Raw genomic sequence first — 26015 nt, forward strand, 5'->3', positions numbered from 1 at the left:
CTCCGGCTCTTCGACAGGGCAAATCCTTTCTCCCCTTGTATTGGACAGTGGTTACCATGGATGCCAGTCTGTCTGAGTGGGGAGGTGTCCTGGGCTTTGTTGAAAGCTAGGAAGTCTACCTCTAGAAAGATCTACCATTGTACGTGGAAAGCATACATTTCATGGTGGGAGTCACTTGGGGTTTACCCTCACTCTTTCTCGGTGGCTCGGGTCTTGACCTTCCTTCAACAGGGGGAGGTTGAACAGAAATTGGCTTTGAGTACCAACAAGGGCCAGGTGTTGGCCTTGGCGGTCTTCTTTCAGCGACCCTTGGCCATGCACTCCCTGGTGCGTACCTTTTTTTTAGGGGGTTCGACATTTGACTCCTCCAGTACGGTCTCCGCTACCGCCTTGGGATCTCAACTTGGTGCTTTCAGTCCTCCAGAAGCCTCCCTTTGAAAATATGTGGGAGATCCCCCTGTTTACACTGTCCCAGGAGTTCACCTTTTTGGTGGCAATCACCTCTGCATGCAGGGTGTCTGAATTGGCGGTGTTATCTTGTCGCTCCCCTTACTTGGTGGTTCACAAAGATAAGGTGGTTTTTGGTCCCTGTCTGTTGTTCCTTCCAAAAGTTGTCTCTCATTTCCATTTGAATTAGGACATTGTGTTGCCTTGCTTGTTTCCCAGGCCAAAACATCCCAGGGAAGTGGTGTTGCATGCTCTTGTTGTGGTTTGGGCATATTGGGTGTACCTGGCAGCTACGGAGTCCTTTAGGAAGTCAGGCTCTCTATACTACATCACTATACAATTGCTTATGGATGGGCCTTGAAAAGGACTGTCCGCTTCTTCTGCGACCATTTCCAGATGGATCAGACAGTTGGTTACTCAGGCCTATTTAATTAAGGATACAGATGGGCTTCAAAGGACTGTCTGCTTCTTCTGTGACCATTTCCAGATGGATTAGACCGACTGTTACCCAGGCCTATTCAATCAAGGGTCAGGCTCCTCTTTTCCCTGTCATGGAGCACTCTACTCGGGCGCTCAGTGCTTCCTGGGCCTTCCACCATCCTGGTCGTCGGTGTACACTTTCACAAAATTCTTTAAAGTGGATGTGTTGGCATCTGCGAATGCTTCTTTTGGCTGCAAGGTTTTGCAGGCTGCTGTTTAGAGGGCCTGTTCCCTCTTTGGGGGTGTTATATTTTCAGGTGGGCTCCAGTTGTTTTTTTTTGGTTGAGCTCAGGTTACTTGGTTGGCTACGTTTTTAGCCTTGGGAATCCTTTCTTGCTGTTCCCACCTCTCATGTTTGACACCGCTTTGGGACGTCCCAATGGTCAACAAGATCAGGAGCTGTGTCTGTTAATGAATGAAAATGGGGTTTTTGACTTACCGTAAAATCCATTTCTCTGATGTTCATTGACGGACACCGCACCCACCCCTCTATGAAGTCGTAATACTTCTGGCATTGCTTGTAACAAAACTGAGTACCTATAGCAGAGAGGGGGAGTATACCTCCTGGGACTGCCCATAGGCGTAATCAGTCTTTTTTTCTGCCTAAAGTCCTACTCCTGTAGGGGGCAGTAAAACCCAATGGTCAAGAAGATCAATAGCTGTGTCCATCAATGAACATCAGAGAAATAGATTCTACCTTAAGTCAAAAGTCCCATTATTTAAAAAAAAAAAAAAAAACAACAAACACGTCATACCTACCTGCTCTGTGCAGCAGTTTTACACAGAACAGCCTCAATCCTCTCCTTTTTCGGGTCCCCGCCAGGCCAACGCACTGGGCTCCCTACCCCTTGCCAAATGCCCCCATAGCAAGCTGCTTGCTGTGGGGGCACTCATGCATGCTTGCTCCCAAACCGGCTCTCTGCGTCCAAAAGACACAGAGCGTGGCTCCTCTCCTGCCTCACTGGTTGTGATTGACAGCAGGCTTCTGCTGCTACATCTCAAGCAGTTAGGAAGGAGAGACCCAGAAGAGCCTCAGGTCTCGTGCACATCGCTGGACTGAGATCGGGCTTAGGTAGGTATTAGGGGGTAGCTGCACACTGAAGGTTGTTTACCTTCATGCATAGGATGCATGAAGGTAAAAAACCTTCAGCCTTTACAACCAACTTAATCTCTGTAGCACCAGCTTCAACTTGTGGCCAAAATGCAGCATAGTTTTCTGAAATAACTCCAGGAGAAAATATACTGCATTTTGGCCACTAGATGGAGCCAGTTGATCTATTCAGAGACATAAGGTGATATTTCATTCAATGTACATGGATATTATATAAGTAGATCCCTTAAAGTGATTGTCATGTGCAGGGAGGGCACATATCTCTTCAACCGCATGGTGAATGATTGTACGTTTTCTGTGTCTGTTATACTGGTGGTTTGGATTTTACTTTTGGTAAATGTATAACGTGCTTATCAGAGGGCTCACAGTGTGCACCTGTGCCATCATTTTCCCTGCTGCATTAAATTTGTTACTCCAGCTGCGAGGTAAAACTGCACAACATTTACATCATAGTCAAGATTTAATACAGTATGTAAGTCAGACTATTATCCTTCCATGCTACAAAGAGCATCTTTACATTATGTGCTATCCATGCTGCTCCGTCTTCCCTGTTTTTTTTAGAAATTTTCGGTTTATGAATTTATTCTTAATATTTGCACTTTTTTTTTCCTTGACTCGGTGCATGCCTCTAGCAATGTATAGGTCCCTAAAATACGCTACATGTAGATATATTTGTACTGTAGTCTGGCTATACAACACAGCGGAGAGAAAACTGTTAAGTCTATGGGAATTTTTCTTTCTCTATCATCCATTGAGGGGCACACCTTTTTGGTAATAGGCAACCAAGGGTTGTCGTGCCACTTATAGGAGAAATTTACACTAGGCATATAGATACTGAAGGCCAACTCCTAGAGGCTTTAACCCCCCCCCCCACCTGCCCAGTTATGCTTAGTGTACACAAGAGAATGGATGTCTCCTTCCCCTCTGCTTTATTTCTTTATTTGGATTGGAAGACTATCATATCTACAGCTACTGGTCAATTTATGCAGGGATTGGCTGAGGCATGTTTGGATCGTAGTCCCAATCCACCTGAGCAATCCCATCAGGAAGCCCTCACTGGACACCGCCAATCATAGGCAGTGTGTGTATATGCAGCTGCGGGAGGGAAATGCCTCACTAGGAAAGCAAAAGCACAAAGACCACGCTCACAACAGGGAACACACCTCATAGATCAAGGGTGGAGTCCTTTACTAGATGCTCTGGCTCAAATGGCCTCCAGCTATTGAAAACGCAGCTCAAAGAAAGATGAAGCCTGCAACTCCAGAATCCCATGAAAATCTTTATTAGCTACATAAAGGTCAAATTTAAGAAAAGCCGACGCATTTGGGCATACAGCCTTGTTCACAGCATACTCACAAATAGAATGACAGAACATTTAGGCCCCATGCACACAGGATGTTTTTGCAGCTGCTGTTAGCAGCGTCAGACGTTTTTTTCTTGCAGCTGCAGAACGCCCATCCATGTTATTCTATGGCCTCATGCACACATAGAGCTTTTAGGAGCTCCAAGTGGCATAGGCGTTTAATAGCTGCAAAAAAAACCCAGGACCAGTGTGTTCTGGAGCTGCAGCGTCAAGCTGTAGAAACGTCTGATGCTGCTAAAGGCTGAATAATGTTGCTAAAACGTGGCTTAATGTGCGTTAAGCCACGTTATACGTTTTGTTTTTTTTTACTTCCATTCAAAATCAATGGTTCCCTATGGGAGCCTATTAATTTGAATGGAAGGCGCACCACAAGTCGGATCAGGATATAATAAGCTGCAGAGACCGGAGACCGGCATAATCACCGGAGACCGCGTAAGAGGAGGACCGGAGGAAGAAGACCAGAGGAGGGAGAAGACCAGAAGATGGGAGAGGAGAAGACCAGAGCGGAGAAGACTGGATGAAGATTTTTAATAAACTTCAAAACGTCTCCTGTCATTATTTACATACACTGCCTTTTATGGGTTGAATGGGTTGGGGCACAATGTACCCCATACCCATTCACATAGGGAGGGGGTTCGGGATCTGGGGGGCCCCCTTGTTAAAGGGGGCTTCCAGATTCCGATGAGCCCCCTGCCCGCAGACCCCCACAACCACCGGCCAGGGTTGTGGGGAGGAGGCGCTTATCCTCATGCAGAGCAGAGCCCCCCCCTGCCCCAAAGCACCCACACCCCCCATGTAGAGGGCGTGGGACTACCCTCAAATTCCATACCAGACCCGAAGGGCCTGGGGGGGACCCCCACAACGTTTTTTTCCCATTTTGGCGTGGAGTTCCCTTTCAAGATTCTCACAGCGCAAGTCGCAGATGATCCAACTTGCGGTGTGCCTTCCATTCAAATCAATAGGCTCCCAAAGGGAACCATTGATTTTGAATGGAGGCAGAAAAAACGCTGCTAAAAGCGATGTGGCCAAACGTGCAATAACACCAATAGAAAAAGCTACTAAAAGCACATTTTTACAACTGCTTTTTCCTGGCGTTCGAAGTGGCTCTGCAGCTCGTTTTTTCTGACGCCCTGTGTGCATGAGGCCTTATACTACATACCTCGTATGAGGAAAAGCAGTGTCAATAAAACAATTGTTCAATTAAAATAAAAAAGGTGGCAGATGACAGAAAAAAGCAGCACTGGATTCTATTCACATTGGATGGGGGCTTACAATACTATGAAAACCTCCAGCATATCAAAAAGACACCATGCATACCAATAGGCTTGTGCAAGCTGGTATCTAGATTGATGATGTGCCCTACAACAAAATGAAAGCATTACATTAATAGAAACATTAAGAGTGAAGCAGCAGATATAGGGGTTCAGTCTCCTTGTATTTGTGAAGGATATTCCAAACAAGGGTTCCCAAAAAATGGTCAGTGACCCCGGACAACAAGTACTCCAAAAAGAAAAAAGGACAAGGAGAGGAAGACGGAGCAACAAAAAGAACCAAGTATCCCCGACGAGCAAAAAACAGGAAGGACTAGCACAGGTCAGGTGATCTTGATCTCTCACATTAATGTCGGTAATGTTATCAATGTTATATTTTTTTCCAAGGAAATTTTTTTATTGGGTTTTCAAATATAAAAAGTGACACGCATGAATATGAGTTGCGGTCGCAGCTGCCATAACAAAATGGGTTACATATTAGAAGCCTGGTTTGAACATGTGTGTAGACCTAACTAGGTCGAACTGAGAGGTTTAAAACATAGTTGTTGAGTCAGATATATAGGACTCACTGTGAGTCTTCATCTTAGAAAAGTGATTTCCTTAATTAAGGAGGGAGGGGGGTAATCGCTGAGTTGAAGCCTAATCAGTAGGGCATTTCTAAGAAAAAAGGGGCGGGGGCTAGAAGTGGTGCGGGTTTAAGGTAAAGTTGAGAGCATGTTCATGTTAGCAATTTGACTGATGTTTTCTTAACATCTGAGATTTCACTTCTGTCAAAAGGACTGTCCTTTGCACCCCACTCCCATTTTGATATTTTTTCAACCCTTCTGGATGTGAATAGGTTTGTTTGTAATATCCTGTTAAGGAAAGATTTCTCTGTTGATTTAGAGTTGGATGCAGCATCACAGAAGTTAATTTTAAACAACATTGATTCCTCTGACACTTTTGATTTTCAGGATCTGATTGCCAGATCCACTTATGAGAGACTCCAGTTCAGTTTCTCTGGGGGTATGTATGGCATAGATAAGGTCGATATCAACAAGGGTAATACATCTTTTTATCCCATTAACACAAGGAAGTTCAGTGGTAGAAATGTTTCAACCGTTAGTGGAAAGGGATCTTGTGGATCTAAAGAGAGGATTGTCTACTGTCTCCACCCCTGCCACAGACAATTTAAAGAAGTCTGAAAGGGAAGCACTTACCCGTTTGAAATCTCGGAAAGATATAGTGATACGGGAAGCTGACAAGGGTGGAGCGATGGTGATCCTCTCTTCTGAGATCTATAAGGCAGAAGCAGTATGGCAATTGAGTGACCCCACGAAAATTTTTTAAAAGCAATTGTCCCAGCTCCTAGATACTGGGAAGGGAAATGGGGGTTTTGACTTTTCAAATTGGCAGACTCTCTTATGGTGGATTGTCCAGTTATTCCAGTTTTTAACCATTTTCCTAAGGTACACAAAGGTGATAGTCCAGTTAAGGGGCAACCGATAGTTGCAGGTATTGGCAACCTGCTTGAAAAACTTGGGGAATGGGTTGACCAATACTTGCAGCCACTGGTAAAATGACCGCCAGGCTACATTAAGGATACATCCACTGTGCTGTCTCATACTAAGGATATTAGGTGGCAGGAGTCATATCTGTGGGTCACTTTAGACATTCGGTCTTTATATTCATGCATTCCTCACAATTTGGCACTGGATGCCCTGAGATAACATCTACATTGTAATAGCACATAGAGCAGAGTTGAAAGAGTTTTTGGTCATGTCTGTTGATTTTTTGCTACAACATAATTATTTTATTTTTGATGAGATCTTTTACCTAAAATGTAGAGGAGCCTTTATGGGTGCCAAATTTTCACCACCTTTAGCGAACATGGGCTGGTGGGAGGAGGAGTTCCTGTTCTCCCATTCCAATCCATGTGTGGGTGTTATTAGATGGTATGACAGGTTCATTGATGACCTCATCCTTTTATGAGCTGGGGCCATTATGGATCTGTCTGCCCTCACGTCTTATGTCGATACCAATCACCTTGGTTTGGAGTTTTGCCATAAGAGTAATCATAGCATGATTAACTATTTAGATGTCACTCTTGTGGGGGACCATACAACAGGTACTGTTCACACCCATACATTCCGCAAATAATGTGCTGGTAATTCATTGCTCCTGGCAAGGAGTTGTCACCCCTCCCAGACCATACGTTCTATTCCTGTGGGGGAATTTATCAAAGCACAAATGAATTGTCTACACTGGCAGAGTTTGAAATGTCATTAATTGTGGCACAAAGAATGTTGTGTATGTTGTGGAATGCACAGCATGCCCACTGCAATATGTAGGATGAGTGTAGGATGCACCTCCAGATCTTAGGGTCAGGATAAGCGAACACTATAATGGTGCAGTTTATTCCAATGACAGGTATCTTTCTAATGTATCGAAACACTTTAACCACTTAAGCCCCGGAAGATTTTATTCCCTTCCTGACCAGGGCCTATTTTGCGATTCGGCACTGCGTGACTTTAACGGACAATTGCGCGGTCGTGCGATGTTGTACCCAAATTAAATTGACGTCCTTTTTCCCCCAGAAACAGAGCTTTCTTTTGGTGGTATTTGATCACCTGTGCGATTTTTACTTTTTGCGCTATAAACAAAAAAAAAGAGCGTAATTGTTGAAAAAATAACAATATTTTTCACATTTTTTATATGAAATTCCCCCCAAAAAAAAGTAAAAATCAAAATTTTTTAACATTTTAGGCCAATTTGTTTTCTGTTACATATGTTTGGTAAAAAAAAATCGCAATAAGCGTATTTTGATTGGTTTGCGCAAAAGTTATTGCGTTTACTAACTAAGGGAAAGATTTCTGTCATTTTTGGTGTGTTTTTTTTTTTTTTAACGAGTAATGGCGACAATCTGCGATTTTTTTTTTTTTTTGCGGGACTGCGACATTGCGGCGGACAGATCGGACGCTTGACTGACATTTTTGACACTTTTGGGGGTACCAGTGACATTACTACAGTAATCAGTGCTATACATATGCACTGTTACTGTAAAAATGACACTGGCAGGGAAGGGGGTTAACTTTATTGGTGATGCAGGGGTTAAGTGTGTCCCTAGGGGCGTGCTTCTAACTGTAAAGGGGTGTGGCTAGTATGATCTCTGCTGTTACATCAGGGAGAATGGCAGGCGGCTTTGTTTACATTAGCCACCTGCCTTTCTCACTCTCCACGGGGAGATCGCGAGTGACCGGCCTAGAGGCTAGGCTCACAGGCTAGCGACGTAGCCCTACGTCACTTTGCCTGTACAGGGCTGACCGCCGCAGTAAATAGTCGTGCGGCGGTCGGCAAGCGGTTAAATATGTGCATACTGGAAGTTTGGAATCTTTTGTATTTAGTAGTGTGGAAAGGGTCAATAAACTTCCCCGGGGAGGTGATCTCCACCATAGACTGCTTGAGAGAGAGGTCTGGTGGATATTTACTCTCAGTACTAGAATCCCTGCAGGTATGAATTCCAGGTTGGATTTGGATTTATTTCTAAAATTAAACTAATAATATAAAGTATTGATTGCACTGGATGTTTTAGATCTGCTGCTTCACCCTTATTGTTTCTATATATTGAATGCCTTCTTTTTGTTGTAGCGCACAACATCATTCTAGATACCAGCTTGCACAAGCCTATTGTTATGCATGGTGTCTTTTTGATATGCTGAATGTTTTCATAGTATTGTAAACCCACATCCGATGTGAAATAGAATCCAGTGCAACTTTGTTTCTGTCATCTGCCATCTTTATTTTAACTGAACAAATGTTTTATTGACACTGCTTTCTCTATCGTTCAATGACAGACGCAGTCTCTGATCATCCTATTAGTAGGGTTATAACAAAAAAACTATCAGCGCAAAACCAAATATGTGATATAACACTCAAAATAGGTAAAAACACTGTGCGTGAATAATGTACTAAAAAAGTGCTTGAATATCACTGTGCATAAAACATATATAGCCGGCAGCATACACCAATCGTGTTCACATCCCACAATAAATCAAAATAAATACAAAAAATGTGCTGCGCCACGCTGCACCAATAAACATAAATGATGTTAATATAATCAATATCTGAAGTCCATACAAGCTGTGATTGTGCTCAAAATCCAATAAATGTGCATTGGTGTCCAAGTGTCCAAATCAGAAATGCAATCTGGTGAAAAGTGCACACCAATCTGTGAAATCCCTCCACCTGCTAGATTGGCCTCTCACCTCCAAAAAGGACCCAGACGGGCCAGCAAAAGCATATACTGAGGATATCAGACTCCTGGAAAGACACTCCAGCCTCTCACCTCCGGAGGTCTCAAGCCATGGGACATGCGATGTAAAATATAAAAGGGAAAATATAGTGCTCTCCGTTTCAACAATCAGGCTTTATTGAGGAAAATAGAAGTTTACTCACATGTACAGGGCACTTCACTGTGCCTGCTGTTATGGCAATAATAGCTTGTGTCACTCGAGAGATGTTCGCGGCGGTCATGCAAGCTCCGCCCCCCTATACGCGTTACGACGAGCGTATGGCTCCAACGTCTTCCTCGGTAGGGGTGGCTTGTGCGTGCCAAGTCTCTCTTTAAATAAGTATGCCTAGAGGCGGTTAGTGGACCTCTGCTCCTCCCATTGTTCCTAGCACTACGCTGGACACCAGAACAGAAGATACAGGCACTTCCTCTTCGGTGTCACTGGTTAATAATGCTAACGGGGCAGTTTTATTCGATTAGCGGTGCAATGCACATGTATTAATCAACTCGGAGATCGCGTGTCATCGCCCACATCTCTCTAGTGCTATATATAATTTAAAACATAATATAACAATGCCAAATATTAAAATACATGTATTTATATAAAAACATCTAAAATATATATATCACGCTACAATCATAAAATATTAAATACTCATAAAATATGCATAAAATTACAAAAACAATATAATAAAATATGTTAATATGTTAAAATATATCCTAAAGTTCATTCTTAATAAAACAAAAAGCCTCAGATATCTAAAATACATGATGGAGTGTCATTTATTGCTAATGAAGCAGTTTAGGTTGAAATCCTTATTTAGACCTCTGGGTGCCAAAACTTTGGCCTCATAGACCCAGAAGGATTCCCTCCTGCTCAACTGGCCGATGTAATTTCCTCCTCTCCAATGAGGTTGAACATGCTCTATCACCCAAAATTTCAGGGAATTGGGGTTCCTATCATGAAATTCCCTGAAATGTTTTGATACATTATGTGAGACTTCCCCCTTTTTGATGTTCCCCTATTCTCACATTTAGGGGTCTGGAGGTGCGGCCCACATATTGGAGTCCGCACCCACATTCCATCATGTAGACAACTCCAACAGTGGTACATGTTACCAAGTTTTTGATCTGGTATTGCTTGCCTGTACTTTTGCATATGAACGACTTCCTTTTCTTGACATTGTTTCTCGCCAATCGGCAAGCCCTACACTTGCCACATGCGTGAAAACCTGACGGGAACTGGAAGACCGTATTTTTTCTGGGTTTAGGAGGGTTTATTACTCCCGGTGCCAGCCTGTCCTTCAAGATGGGCGCTCTTCTGTAAATGAAGCCAGGTTTCTCCGGGAGATGGGGTCCTAGGATTCTGTCTTGTTTTAAAATATCCCAGTGTTTGGTGATGATACGTTCAACCTGTCTGTGTTGGACGTTGAAATCAAACACCAATTTAAAATTATTGCTGTTACTCTTCTTAGGTGGGGCCATTTTATTCTTTAGAAGCTCTGTTCTATCTAGTGACGATACTTGTCTTAAATCCCAATTCACTTTTTTCATATCATACCCTTTAGCCTGAAATCTGTCTACCAATATTTTGGACTGTGTCGTATAATCCTCCTCCTTTGAGCAATTCCTCCTGATTCGGATAAGCTGTCCCCTCGGGATATTGAAAAGCCAATTCCTATGGTGGCAGCTATCGATAGGCAGGTAGGAGTTGCGGTCGGTAGGCTTAAAAAAGTTCCTTGTGTGTATTTGACCTTCTTTTATAAAAATCTCTAGATCTAGGAACTGTATTCTTTCCTTACTTTCAGTCCATGATAGTAAAATATTCCTATTATTAAAATTCATCCGGGCTTTAAAAATATTAAGACATATCTCCCTCCCAAATCATAATCAAATTATCTATAAATCTTTTGTAAAAAATAAGTTCCTGTAGTCTGTTAGTTAAAATCTCCTCTGCTTCCCACTGGGCCATAAATAAATTGGCTACACTGGGGGCAAACCTTGCCCCCATCGCCACGCCTTTGGTTTGTAAAAAGAAATCCCCAGCATACCAAAAATAATTGTGTTTCAGACAGAAATCCAAACTGTCCAGCAGAAATTCTACATGTTCTTCCTCCAAATCGGATTCTTCCAGGGCCCATTTCGCTGCCCTCATTGCGGCATCGTGCCCTATAATAGTATAAAGGGAACCTACATCTGCCGTGGCTAGGATGCAGTTCTCTGAGATGGAAAGGGTCTGTAGATTCTGTATGACATGTTTGGTGTCTTTAATGTATGCTTCCGTGCGGGTAACCAATGGCTGTAAGTAAAAATCAATGTATTGGCCCAGTCTGGAGCTCAGGGAGTCAATTCCATTGATAATTGGTCTCCCTGGAGGTTTTTCTACAGACTTATGAATTTTGGGAAGGAAATAAATAATAGGGTTACGACAGGCTATGGGGTTCAGATAAAGTGCTTCTTTTTTGTTTAAAATGGCATCATCCAACCCATTCTTGATCAGTTCATCCAATTCTTTTTTGTATTCATTCAGTGGGTCACGCCTTAAACGAGAATATGTGTTCAGGTCTGAAAGTTGCCTTTTCATCTCGTTGGTATAGTATTCAGTACTCATAACAACGATCCCTCCCCCTTTGTCCGCTGGTCGTATTACCAGCTGCTTATTCGCTTCCAAGCTGGCAATACCATTTCGGATCCATTGGGGGTCCTGAACTTTCCTAACTTTTAGTCGTTTGATATCATGTGATACCAGATTCTTAAAGACCTCCATGTATTTACTGTCTTTATTCGGTGGGTTGAAGACTGATTTATTCTTTAGAGTGGAGTGATGTGTTCTCTCACTATTCATGGGGCGGTTGTCTGGTTTGGATAGAAAATATCTTTTCTGATTTAGACTCCTCATGTATTTTTGTAAATTAACATAAGTGTCAAATTTACTTACATTTTTAACCGGGGCGTATTTTAACCCTTTATCTAAGACTTTTGTTTCTTCCTTACTCAAGGGTATACCGCTGATATTAAAGATACCTGCTCCTATTGGCTCTTGCTTTTTTTGGAGGCGTCGACCTGCTCGTCGTCCTCTTTTTGTTTTCTTTTTTCCCCAGATTGTTTTCCAATTGATCCCCTGTACCCCCACAGGGCACTGGGTTTCCCTAAAAAAAACATCTGTGGGTTTGTTTATGACTGGTGGGTACAATGGAGAGAACCTATTTGTGGTAGGAATTTCATATGAAGTAGAGGGGCGGGGGGATTCATATACCGACTCCCCCCTCCTATCTCCATATTGGTCCTGAGTCCTCCTCGGTTCTTGGTAGTACCAATTCTCTTGTGTTGGTTGATAGGGGCCATTACCCTTCCCTTGTACCTGTTGATACGGGCCACTATTCTTTTGTGCCTGTTGGTATGGGCCATTATTACCTTGTATTTGTTGAGAAGGGCCCCATTATTCCTCCATTGACCTCTACCTCTTCCTCTGGGTCCACCTCTTCCTGCTCTTCTCCCCCTTCCATTACCCCTCTGTGGGGGATGGTAGGTGGGTGCAGGACTGTTATAAGATTCACGCCTTGCAGGAGCAGGTGGTACTCTGCTCCATACAGGGGGTGTCATATCTACTCTCTCAGGTGTACTGTCACGGGATAATGGTATAGAATTACTTTGTAAATCCTTTTGTCATTTAAAAACTTCATTACCTCTATAATCGTTCATATCCCTAATGAACTTTTTCCTCTTTTTCTCCTGAGTCTCCTTAACAGCTTTTTCTTAAGCTCTGTCGCCAATTGGCTGAACTCAGGAGAATCTTTTAATGGTTCTAATTTCTTTTTGAGCTCCGCTATGCTATATTCAGCTAACAACAATTTTTTCCGTTTGCGTTTAAGCAAAAAATTCATGAGCTCTTGCCCTTTAAGATTGAAAAAGATAAACCATTCATTCAATGAGTCCTCATCCTCAAGTCCGTCATTGGGGGGAATCTCCCAACTCAGACGTCTTGGGGTGAGTTAGTGGGCTATATATTGCTCAAACGAGACAATATCCCACCATGCTCTGGTTTTCTTTTCCATGAGGAAGCCTCATTTTTTCAAACTTTGTGTTAGATCCTCATATTTGCCTCTATTTTTGTCCCCAGAAAATATATCAATTACAATATTCCTATTATCAAAATAGTCGAATATCTCCATGGTTGCTGCTAATAGATAGGTGAAAGACCAAAAACAAATATAACAAAAAAACTATCAGCGCAAAACCAAATATGTGATATAACACTCAAAATAGGTAAAAACACTGTGCGTGAATAATGTACTGAAAGTGCTTGAATATCACTGTTGTGTATAAAACATATATAGCCGGCAGCATACACCAATCGTGTTCACATCCCACAATAAATCAAAATAAATACAAAAAATGTGCTGTGCCAGACGTGCACCAATAAACATAAATGATGTTAATATAATCAATATCTGAAGTCCATACAAGCTGTGATTGTGCTCAAAATCCAATAAATGTGCATTGCTGTCCAAGTGTCCAAATCAGAAATGCAATCTGGTGAAAAGTGCACACCAATCTGTGAAATCCCTCCACCTGCTAGATTGGCCTCTCACCTCCAAAAAGGACCCAGACGGGCCAGCAAAAGCATATACTGAGGATATCAGACTCCTGGAAAGACACTCCAGCCTCTCACCTCCGGAGGTCTCAAGACACGGGACATGCGATGCAAAATATAAAAGGGAAAATATAGTGCTCTCCGTTTCAACAATCAGGCTTTATTGAGGAAAATAGAAGTTTACTCACATGTACAGGGCACTTCACCGTGCCTGCTGTTATGGCAATAATAGCGTGTGTCACTCGAGAGATGTTCGGCGTCGGTTATGCTGCCCCCTACAGGAGTAGGACACTAGGCAGAAAAAAATATCTGGCTATGCCAATGAGCAGTTAGGGTGTCAGTTTTAATCTGCCTAGTCGGGAGTAAGCTAGTTCCTTGCTGGGATCCCTGGTCCTGGCAACGTTTTTTTCTAGATACATTTTTTTGTTCCCTTTTTCTCAGGATTTTTTACTGTGAGATCTACAAGTAACTATGCTGGATCTGGGCAACAGGATGAATGTACAGATCCAGTGGTCACCCCAGCCGGCCAACGTGCTCGTGCAGACCTTAGCTCTGTGCTGGGTCGGCCGCGACATAGTCCCACTGGACGTGGACTGGCCCCGCGAGTTAAGCGTCTCGCCAGGTCGCATACGACCGGGTCTAGGCACGAGTCGCAGTGTTGCTATCTGGCCGACAGCCCCTCCCCCCCATTTCGGCGAAAAAGGGTTCTGTCAGGAGATGGCGCCCGCCTGTTCCGGTATGGTGCGTAAATGTTCCCTCCTCTTCCCCTGGTGGATTTTGGGGTGGACACGGGCCCCTCCCTGGGATGGTCGGACCCTCACAATCCTGGGTTCCCCTCTGTCCTGTCACGCACCCCCCCCCCACCTGCTGCCCAATCTGATAGAGAATAACTGAATGGGAGTTCCTGGAGGCGTTTTTGTGGGTGAAGCCCCTCCTTATACCTTGAGTGCTGATCTTCTGATCTTTCTTTTTGGATCAAGATCGCTGCTGACACGTGCTGTGAAGACGTTCTGGGCCTACTGGTGCATCTTGGTGTGGGGTGGTGAGTCTGGGGGGTCTCTTTCTCTCTCTCTGCTGAGGGGTCCCCAGTATGCGCTGCCTGACCTTCTGGGGGCGCTGTAGCGCGGTGGGACAATTTTGGAAAAAAAAAAATATATATATATATATATATATATATATATATATATATATATATATAAATATTTTTTTTTTTTACTGACGGGTTCCCGTGGTGCAAAATGCACCCTGCGGAACATGTTTCCCCACCTGACCCCCTAGGGGAGGCTGCAGGGCAATCCGGCTCCCAGCTGTTCATAGATGCAATTTCGGCGGTCCTGGAATCGTTTGTGTCCTGGGTGGAGGTGGCCTTTAAGGGGCGAGGTGCTTTAAAATGCCCTCTGCCTACCCCTGCCTCATCTGATGTTTCGGATTTTGAGTCTGACTCAGCCACCGCAGACGTGGGTCTCCCTGCCAGACCGACTACCTTGCTACCTGTCTCCTCTGCTAGTGAAGAGGACATTTCTACCTCCACTGTCACGCATGAAAAGACGCTGGTGGACACACTGGTTGTATCTGTGCGTGAGACCCTAAAAATGGAGGACGCAGGTTACATTTGGCATTCACAAGCCATTCAGAGCGGCAAAGGTTTTTCCCTTTTCCACATATTTTGACAACATGCTCAAAAAAGAACCACTTAAGCCCCAGAAGATTTTACCCCCTTCTCTATTCTTGCATTCGGCACTGCGTGACTTTAACGGACAATTGCGTGGTCGTGCGATGCTGTACCTAAACGAATTTGACGTCCTTTTTTTCCCACAAATAGAGCTTTCTTTTGGTGGTATTTGATCACCTGTGCGATTTTTTGATCATGCGCTATAAACAAAAAAAGAGCTTCAATTTAGCAAAAATAACAATATTTTTCACATTTTTTTATATGAAATTCCCCCAAAAAAATGTAAAAATCAAAACTTTTTAACATTTTAGGCCAATTTGTTTTCTTCTACATATGTATGGTAAAAAAAAATTGCAAAAAGCGTATTTTGATTGGTTTGTGCAAAAGTTATTGCGTTTACTAACTAAGGGAAAGATTTTTGTCATTTTTGTTGTTTTTTTTTTTTTTAACGAGTAATGGCGGCGATCTGCAATTTTTTTTTTTTTTTTGCGGGACTGCGACATTGCGGCGGACAGATCGGACCCTTGACTGACATTTTTGACACTTCTGGGGTTACCAGTGACATTAATACAGCAATCAGTGCTATATATATCCACTGTTACTGTAAAAATGACACAGGCAAGGAAGGGGTTAACTTTATTTGAGAAGGAGGGGTTAAGTGTGTCCCTAGGGGCGTGTTTCTTACTGTGATTGGATGTGGCTTGTGGTATAAGAACAGAGATATATACGATTCTGCATAGCAGAACCGTATGATCTCTATTCTTACACCGGGGAGAATGACAGGCGGCTTTGTTTACATTAGCCGTCTGCCTCTCTACCGCTGTAACGGACAATCGCGAGTGCCCGGCGGACATCGGGTCCGCCGGGCACATGCGCGCGGGGGGGGTCCGTGAACGATCGGGGGCAGGAATGCGCCTCCAGCGGCACGCGCTCGCCCCCTAGAGCCTCACAGGCTAGCGACGTAGTAGTACTACGTCGCTTTGCCTGTGAGGGGCTGACTGCCGCAGTAAATATACTGTGGGCGGTCGGCAAGTGGTTAATTAAAGAAGTCTCTTATTATAAAGAAGTGGACCCTCCAGTCTCAAAACTGAATAAAGCTACCCAGGGTTCCAGTCGAGGATTCCCGTCCTTTAAGGATCTGGCGGATAGAAAGGCAGAGTCTGTGGCCCGCAATAGGTACTCCCTGGCGGGGTCTGCACTCAGAGTGGTGTTTACGGTTGCCCTGGTTTCGCAAACATTGACTGAATGGGCTAAGTTACTATGCTGTGACCTGGAGGGGAAACATCTTCCTTCTGCCTTTGAGGAGCTGTTGGATCAGCTGGTGCAGGGGCTGCAATTTGTTTGCGATGCCGCGCTGGATACTGCTCCCATATTGGGCCGACTTGTCGGTTTCGGCAGTGGTCCTCTGGTGTATGCTTTGACTAAAGTACTGGTCTGCAGATCAGACCTCAAAGAAGGCCTTTACTGATCTACCTTTTCAAGGAGATCGCCTGTTTTGGGCTACCCTTGATGACATTAAAGGTCTCACAGGGGGTAAGAGCACCTCTCTCCCACAGGCTAACAAGGGTAAGGACCTGCGTCGCAGACGGGGTCCCTCCTTTTCAGCTCGCAAAAAGTTTTTTCATCCCTCAGAGTCAGTCGATAAGGCAAAGCCCTGCAAGACTCCCTCGGGTAGGTCTAAGCGGCGCTGGTCTGGCGAACCCAAATCTAGTTTCTCCAGACCTGAGAACAAGGAGGTGCGCCCTCACACGTATCTGGGGTGGGGGGGGGCATCTTTGCCAGTTTCCGGACCTGTAGCTCTTTCGGATACAAGACAAATGGGTTCAAGCGGTTACACGGCTGGTTACAAGATCAAGTTTCGCTCCGTCCCGCCGGTGAGGTTTTTCCCTTCCAATGTTCGACTGTCCCCGGATCGCTTGCAGCCTCTCTTTGGGGCAGTTCAGGACCTGGTACAACAGGGGGTAATTGTTCTGGTTCCGTGTGCGGAACGTTTTCAGGGCTTTTATTAAAACCTGTTTACGGTTCCCAGGAAGGAGGGCAAGGTGCTTCCAATAGTGGACTTGAAGGCACTGAATTGCTTCGTGTGAGTTAAAAAATTAAAGATAGAATCAGTTCGCACGGTGGTGGCTTCCCTATATCAGGGGAATTTCCTGGCCTCCATAGACATTAAAGATGCCTACCTTCACATCCCAATATGTGCAGGTCACCAACGGTTTCTCAGTTTTGCCGTGGGAGAGGATCACTATCAGTTTGTGGCGTTACTCTTTGGTCTCGCCTCTGCTCCTCGGGTGTTCATAAAGGTGTTGGCTCCGGTCCTGTCGCTGTTGCAACAGCGTGGGATATCGGTCCTGGGTTACCTGGACGATCTGCTTATCCGTGCAGAGTCTCCCTCAGTGCTGGTGACAAATTTGGAGATCACCATGAGAACTCTGGAGGAGTTCGGGTGGATTCTGAACCTTCAGAAGTCATCCCTGGTCCCTTCAATGAGACTGGACTATCTGGACCTGACTTTGGACTTGTCCTCTGGAAAAACTCAATACTGTGGTTCAGCTGTTGCTGTCCAGCAAATGGTAGTCTCTTCGCACCTGTATGAGAGTTCTGGGACTGCTGGTGTCATCCTTCGAGGCGGTCCACTTCACTCAATTCCACACAAGGATCCTCCAGAAGGAAATCCTTCTCAAATGGAACAAGCATCCAAATTCCCTGGACAATCAGATCCACCTGAGCCAGGTGACCAGGGAGTCCCTGATATGGTGGCTTCTGTCCCCGATGCTCAAGCAAGGAAAATCCTTCCTCCCTATATATTGAATGATTGTCACCATGGATGCCAGTCTGTACGGGTGGGGAGGGGATCTCGGCAGGTGTTCTGCTCAAGGAGTATGGTCTCTGGAAGCATCCAGATCAATGTTCTGAAGCTGAGAGCGAACAGGATTTGCCTAGTCCACTGGACCGAGCACCTGCAGAGTTGTCCAGTGCGCATTCAATCAGACAATGCCTCAACCGTGGCTTATGTCAATCTCCAAGAGGGCACCAAAAGTGTCCTTGCGGCCTTGGAAGTGGCAAGCATCCTTCGATGGGCAGAATGCTTTGTTCCAGCTCTCTCTCCCCTGTTCACATTCCAGGAGTGGAAAATTGACAGCCGGATTACCTAAGTTGACAGGCCTTGGATGCAGGGGAATGGTCCCTCCATCCGGAGGTGTTCCAGCAGTTGTGCCTTCGTTGGGGCACTCCAGATGTAGATCTGTTGGCATCTCGGATCAACAGGAAAGTGCAGAGGTTTGTGGCCCTCTCCCGGGACACTCTGGCAGACGCCGCAGACGCGCTGGTGGCCCCTTGGGGTCAGTATCAGCTGATGTATGCCTTTCCCCCTCTCAAGTTGCTGCCAAGACTTCTTTGCAGGATCGAGGAGGAAGGGATTCCGGTCATACTTGTGGCCCCGGACTGGCCTCGTCGAGCTTGGTACGCTGACCTGGTTAGGCTAGTCGCAGACTCTCCTTGGAGACCTCCTCTCAGGGAGAATTTACTGTCTCAAGGGCCAATATTCCATCCTACTTTACAGTCGCTGGCTTTGAAGGCTTTGCTGTTGAAAGCCAGGTGCTGAAGGACAGGGCATTGTCTGCTTCAGTGATTCCCACTCTGCTTAAAGCGAGAAAAGCGACTTCTAGGAAGATCTATTATCGAAGGTGGAAGTCGTTTATTGCGTGGTGTGAGTCTCTGGGGGTTCCCTCTCGCTCTTACTCATGGCTCAGATCTTTGCCTTCCTTCAACGGGGAGTTGATCAAAGGTTGGCCTTGGGTACTATCAAGGGTCAGGTCTCGGCCTTGGCAATTTTCCTACAAAGGCCATTAGCTACCCATTACCTGGTGCGTAACTTTATCCAGGGGATGCGACACTTGGTACCTCTGGTGCAACCTCCGTTGCCACCTTGGGACCTTAATTTGGTGCTGTCGGTTCTCCAGAAACCTCCTTTTAAAAGTATTCGGGAGATTACCCTGCTTACCTTATCCCAGAATGTGGCCTTCCTGGTTGCTGTAACTTCTGCGCGCAGGGTGTCGGAACTGGCGGCATTGTCCTGTCTGTCGTTCTCCCTATCTGGTGGTTCATAGGGATAAAGTTGTACTTCGTCCAGATCCGTCCTTTTCTTCCGAAGGTGGTTTCCAGTTTTCATTTGAATGAGGACATCGTGTTACCCTCTTTGTGTCCTAAGCCAAAACATCCTAAGGAATTTGCACTGCATACTCTGGATGTGGTTCGGGCAATCAGGGTGTACTTGGCGACTAGCGAGTCTTTTCGGAAGTCAGATTCGCTCTTTGTACCCACAAATAGCCCTAAGAAAGGGCTGCCTGCGTCTGCTGCGACTATTTCCAGATCCCAGGATCAGACAGACGGTGGTGCAGGCTTATTCAATTAAGGGTCAGGTTCCTCCTTTCCCTGTTAAGACGCATTCTACTCGGGCACTTAGTGCTTCCTGGGCTTTTCACCATCAGACATCTGTGCTTCAGGAAGAAGAGGTCCCAGGTTTGAGCCCAGGTCTATTTATTATAGCAGGAGATCTTGCTTTTGGAGTATCATCTGTATCTAAGTGCTAAATTGGCTCACCAGGCTTCACGTACTACTAAAAAATCAACTTTGGGCTGACTGACACTTTAAAGTGGAGCTACCTTTTAAAATTTTAAAGTGTTATCAGATACAGTTTTTTGTTAGAAGAGACTCATTACAACTGTTCATGCCAGTGGGCGTTCCTGTAAACTCTGAATTTCATTTGCAAAAAAGGTTGTGTTTGGCCTGGTTTGTATCCAAAGAAATATGGTGCTACAGAAAGCAGGTCAAAGACAGACTCGTAACTTTTATGTGTACTACTCTATTATTGTAATTGTGATTTTGCTGACATTCCTTGCGATGGATGTCAAATACAGAAAACACTGCTATTGAGATGAAACTTAAATCTCTTTAATTCTCTTTAGCCCAAAAATTATCTATCAATTTTTATTAATTTACAAGTGGCAAATGAACATACAGTTTGCAATAATTCATTAAGCGCAAACGTGCAGGAATCGCAGTCAGGGCTGGGATCTGAACCTACAATCTCTGCCGTGTCTGGCAGTAGCTCTTCTTGCTGGGTCACCTGAGATGCTGAACAGCATCCTGTCTGGTCCCTTGCATAATTTTGCCTTATACCTTGTTTCTGGTGACCCTAGAACACTCTATGCTCCTCCCAATAACTTCCTATTTAAGCCATGCCTTGGCACTTCCAGTTTGCCAGATTATTGTGCTCTCTCCAGCCAATATCTTGCACCTTTGTATACCTGCAGCCATCCTTATCTCCACTACCACTCGTTACTGACCTTTGGCTTGCTCCATGACTATGCTTCCGTTTGATCCCCGTCTGCAACCTCTTGTTACCGACCTTTGCCTTTTTTTACTGACTATGCTTCTACCTGCTAAATCTGCTACTGTATCCCGGCCTGCTCACCTCCTGGTGACACGATGATGACTGTTACCTGGTACTAACATGCAGCAAAACCCATCTCCACCATTAGGAGCTCTTATGAATACTGATAAGTGGTTAGGCCCCGAAACTCGGGACATCTGCCAGGGTGACCTGCTTGTGTACTTATACAGCTGGTTGGCGAGACCCTCTCTACTCCTATATAGCTACTTATCGCCGAACCTTAACCCATGACCGTGACAATTATTATCTTAGTGCTTGCCCAATAGCAGACATGAAAGATGCCAGACCTGAAAAAAGACTTGCAGAAGATGTCAGAGGCTACAAACAAAGCAACAAGGTGGAGTGTAGACTTTGTATAGCTGGAGGAGGTCACACTGAGGATTAGGATGCCATTAAGTGTCCTGTGCCCATGTGCACATTATGGCAACATCTGGTACCTGCAGCAGATTTAGTTCTGTATTGAGTGGAAAACCACAATAGTGTTTTAGCTTGCAATTTGTGCATCAAGTTGGACCCAAGGCTGATTGGCAAAGAAATGCAAAGTTTCTAAAATCTGAAGTATAAGGCTCCATGTACACGGGACGTTAGAAAAAACGTGCTGCAAAGCTAGTTCTGACGCCGGGAAAAAGCAGCTGTTAAACGTGCTTTCAGTAGCTTTTTCCATTGGCGTTATTGCACGTTTGGCCACGTTGCTTTTGGCAGCGTTTTTTCTGCCTCCATTCAAAATCAATGGTTCCCTATGGTAGCCTATTGATTTGAATGGAAGGCGCACCGCAAGTCGGATCAGGATGATCCGACTTGCGGTGCGACTTGCGCAGTGAGAATCTTGAGGGGGAACTCCACGCCAAAATGGGAATAAAAACTGCGTGGCCCCCCCCAGGTTCCAAACCAGGCCCTTCGGGTCTGGTATGGAATTTGAGGGTAGCCCCACGCCAAAAAAATGGCGTGGAGTCCACCCCAAAATCCATACCAGACCCTTATCCGAGCATGCAGCCCGGTGGGGCAGGAAGGGGGAGGGGACGAGCGAGCGGCCCCACCCCCCCTGGACCATATTAGGCCTCATGCCCTCAACATGGGGGGGGGGGGCTGTTGGTGCTTTGGGGCAGGGGGAGCTCTACACCCCCTACCCCAAAGCACCTTGCCCCCATGTTGATGAGGACAAGGCCCTCATCCCCACAACCCTGGCCGATGGTTGTGGGGGTCTGCGGGCAGGGGGCTTCTCGGTATCTGGAAGCCCCCTTTAACAAGGGTGGCCCCCCAGATCCCAGACCCCCTCCCTATGTGAATGGGTATGGGGTACACTGTACCCCTACCCATTCACCCCATAAAAGGCAGTGTATGTAAATAACGACAGGAGACGTTTTGGAAAGTTTATTAAAAATCTTCTTCCGGTCTTCTCCCTCTCCGCTCTTCTGCTCTTCTCCCCCTCCGCTCTTCTGGTCTTCTGTTCTTTTGCTGTCCGCTCTTCTGCTCTTTTGCCCTCAGCTCGTCTTCTTCCTCCGGTCCTCAGATGATGTCTCCGGTGATTATGCCGGTCTCTGCAGCTTGTTATATAGCCATTGTGGGTGTGGCCGCCAGGTGACCTCATAAGGAGACCCCGCTCCCTCATGTCACAGGGATGTCATCTCCCATAGGGAACCATTGATTTTGAATGGAAAAAAAAAAATATAATGAGGCTGAACGTACAGTCATCACGTTCGGTCGCGTTTTTGCATTTGAAGAGCCGGGAAACACGCTCGAATGCAAATAATTGCGTTCCAAAAAACGTCCCTGAACTCAACTGCCTGCGAATGACTGTAAACGACCCTGTGTACATGGACAGATAAGATAACATGTAGGTGGGTTCAGGGGCTTCTGAAAAAACACCCAACTGCTCCTAAACGGCCATTTACAACGTCCCGTGTACATGGAGCCTAATGCTTTTAACAATTTTTAAATGTTTTTAAAGTTGCCCTTCATTTTAAAGTGGTTGCAAAGGTTCCTTTTCTTTTTTTCTTTAAATAAGAAACATGTTATGCTTACCTGCACTGTGCAAGTGTTTTGCACAGAGCAGTCCTGATTCTTCTTTTCTGGGGTGCCCCGTAGGGGTGTATTTACGAGTCCTGCATCTGTGTCCATTGACACAGACAGCAGGACTCGGCCCAGCCCCCTGGCTCTCATGTCACTGGATTTGCTTGACCTCAGCGGGAGCCAATGGCCGCTGGGCTCATGCTCGTTGCTGGAACGATTGGGTTCAGGCAAGAAAAGGGGTGTCGGGGGGCAGCTGAAGCTAAAAGAGAAGTATGGGTTTCATTTTTTTCTTTTTTTTTGTTGCATTATATGAATCCTGGTGAGCTGCTACTATGGAAAACAATTTTCTGCCCCCTGAAACATTCACCAGTTCTTGTGAAATAAAAAAAAGACCTCTGGGAGGGGCTAGGGTTTCTCATGCAGCGTCATCCCGACCATGGTGTCTGGATCCACCCCCTTCTTCCTTTTCTTTATGACTGACATCGGCTCTTGGCTGTCAGCTCGCTCCAGAGACAGTGCTTCAGCTCTTTTCACACTCCTCCCTCCTCCACCTTCTGTCCAAGCTTTTCTCCGAGTTTCTACACACACAGACCGCTCCTCTCACCCACCTCCCTCCCTCCTATCCTGGCTTTTCTCAGATCAGAGATTCACACACATGCAGCTGCTTTCTCCATCCTCCCGCCCCGCCGAACTTTCTGAGGAGTCTCGCTGCAGAGTGGAGTGGAGAAGCAGCTGAAGAACTTTTAATCATTCTCTCTTTGTACTCTAAAGTCTCCTGAAGTTGCAAATGCCACAACTCGCCATACTGTTATGTGCCCCTGTTTCTTGTTAACAGTGTGATGTTATCAGGGCAGCCATCAGAAATTTTGGGGCCCCTTACACAGCTTTAGGCCTGGGCCCCCTTTGGCTGACCACCAACATTGCCCAGGGCCTGCCCACTGTCCGTCCCACCGAGTCCTTCAGTGCACCCACCTTTAGCACTCTTACAACTTAATATTTGAAAATGAACAAAGTATTTTAAATCATCAGTGCATCTACCGACCTCTATAGAAGACCCCCCTGGACACCTACCATCTTCTATAGAAGACCCCCTGGACACCTACCAACCTCGATATAAGACCCCCTAACACCTAGATAACTCTCTAAAAGACTCCAGACACTAGAGAATTTTACTGTCGGTTTGAGGATCCAGTGAGAGAGGACACACGCACACATCAGAGAGGGGAGGACACACCACGTTATAAAAGCTCTGTCACCTCAGGAGCCCCCATCTCTTCAGACACTCTCTGTCCCTCATATCTCCATCCCCGCAGCCTCCCATCCCCTGACAGAACTTTTCCCTGCCTTTGTATGAGTAGGGTTGCCTCTCTCCCTTCAGACATACTACAGGAGATGGTCAGAGACGGTGTGCATACTACAGAAGACGTCAGAGACTGCGGGCATACCACATGAGATGATCAGAGTCAGCGGGCATGCTACATGAGACGGTCAGAGACAGCAGGCATACTACATGAGACAGTCAGAGACAGCGGGCATACTACATGAGGTGGTCAGAGACTGCGGGCAATCTACTGGAGACGGTCAGAGACTGCGGGCAATCTACAGGAGACGGTCAGAGACTGCGGGCAATCTACAGGAGACGGTCAGAGACTGCGGGCAATCTACAGGAGACGGTCACAGACTGCGGGCAATCTACAGGAGACGGACAGAGACTGCGGGCATACTACAGGAGACGGTCAGAGACTGCGGGCATACTACAGGAGATGGTCAGAGACTGCGGGCATACTACAGGAGACGGTCAGAGACTGCGGGCATACTACAGGAGACGGTCAGAGACTGCGGGCATACTACAGGAGACGGTCAGAGACTGCAGACATGGTACAGTAGACGGTCAGAGACAGCAGGCATGGTACAGAAGATAAGAGACAGCGGACATACTACAGGAGAAAGGGACTGCAGGCATAATACATGAGATGGTCAGAGATGGCAAACATGGCGCAAGAGATTGTCAGAGACTGCAGACACAGTACAGAAGATTTTCAGACTGGTTTAGCAGAGTTGCTCTTTTTGCTCACTGTGTCCATCTTCTCAGTGTGTTGTGTCTTCTGTGCCAATGCTGAGCCAGCGCCATACCTTTCCGCCGTGCCACTGCCAGGCTGGCCACATCGCAGACCTGGGCAAGTTGTCACATCTGCACATAGATCTGGGCCTGTACAGATCATAGGGGTGCAGTGTTAGCAGACACTCCACATCGGGCTTATACCATACAGAGGGACAGCCCCTCTGTTGTCTTCTTGGCTGCAATCCTCAGCCAGTCTGCCTACTGCTGCTCTCTGTCCTGTTGTGGCCTCCGGTGCAGTATCCTCCCACCAGCCCGACAGGATGACTGGCAGAGGATGGAGCAGCAGATCCAGGCAGTATTACAGCCAGGAAGAATATCTACAGCGGGACTGGAGCTCCGGTGAAAAAGATCCTTTTATGCTGTGCTCGGCCACGCCCCCCTCAGTACTCCTTAGCCATTTGTAAAAGGTGCCTGAGCGGTGCCATGGCATCACTGCTCCGCGCTTGGCCTGCCCCCCCCCCTCGGACGGACAGTTAGCAACCCTGTTCATGGGCCCTCTGAAAGACCGGGCCCCCTACAGACGTATTAGCTGTACCCCCCTGATGACGGCTCTGGATGTTATGGAAAAAGGGGCACATTACAAGCATGCAGCTTGTGGCTCTGTGGGGAAAACACAGCCACAGATGAGAGCTGAATGAGAGGACAGATCACTGCAGATGTAACCACCCACTCAAAACATTCAAACCAGAGAAGGACCGTTACCCCTAACCAGAACTAGAAATGGGGATACAGCAAAAATGGAGCAACAGAGGAAATAAAGAAAAGCTGTTCTGTGGTGAGGGTTGTTAATGCTATTTATTTGTGCAATCCCATACTTCTCCTTCAATGCATAGAATTCATTAAGGTTAAAAACCATGAACTTTACAACCCCTTTAAACATGCTATTTTGTTAATGATTTAAACGCTTGTGTATCTATTTTGAATTGTAAGCTCTAACGAGCAGGGTCCTCTGATTCTTCTTGTATTGAATTGTATTGTAACTGTTCGGTCTGCCTCCATTTAGTAAAGTGCTGCACAAACTGTTGGCACTACAGTATATGCATCCTGTATACAAATAATAAAAATGCTGTTATAACTGTTGGTTTTATATTTATCTCACAGGCGCTTGTTGTTTCCTGCTGTGGTCACCCTTCTCATATCCACTTTGACATTCCCTCCTGGATTTGGACAATTTATGGCTGGTCAGGTAAGATTCCAACTGACAATTTAACTGGAGCTATTGA

The 26015-nt window shown here is 45.8% G+C and overlaps 1 protein-coding gene across 2 annotated transcripts in view; it reads left to right on the forward strand.

Annotated features, from left to right (window-relative positions):
- Positions 1 to 26015, forward strand: part of CLCN2 (chloride voltage-gated channel 2) — a 684072-nt gene that overhangs the window by 354241 nt on the left and 303816 nt on the right. For both annotated transcript variants that reach the window (XM_082249904.1, XM_082249905.1), the window contains exon 11: positions 25894 to 25978. In XM_082249904.1, coding sequence (XP_082106030.1) covers positions 25894 to 25978 — 85 coding nt within the window. The remainder of the gene's footprint in view (positions 1 to 25893; positions 25979 to 26015) is intronic.

The sequence above is a fragment of the Pelophylax lessonae genome (genome assembly GCF_965119305.1).
Source record: "Pelophylax lessonae genome assembly, chromosome: 3".
Taxonomy (NCBI): Eukaryota; Metazoa; Chordata; class Amphibia; order Anura; family Ranidae; genus Pelophylax; species Pelophylax lessonae.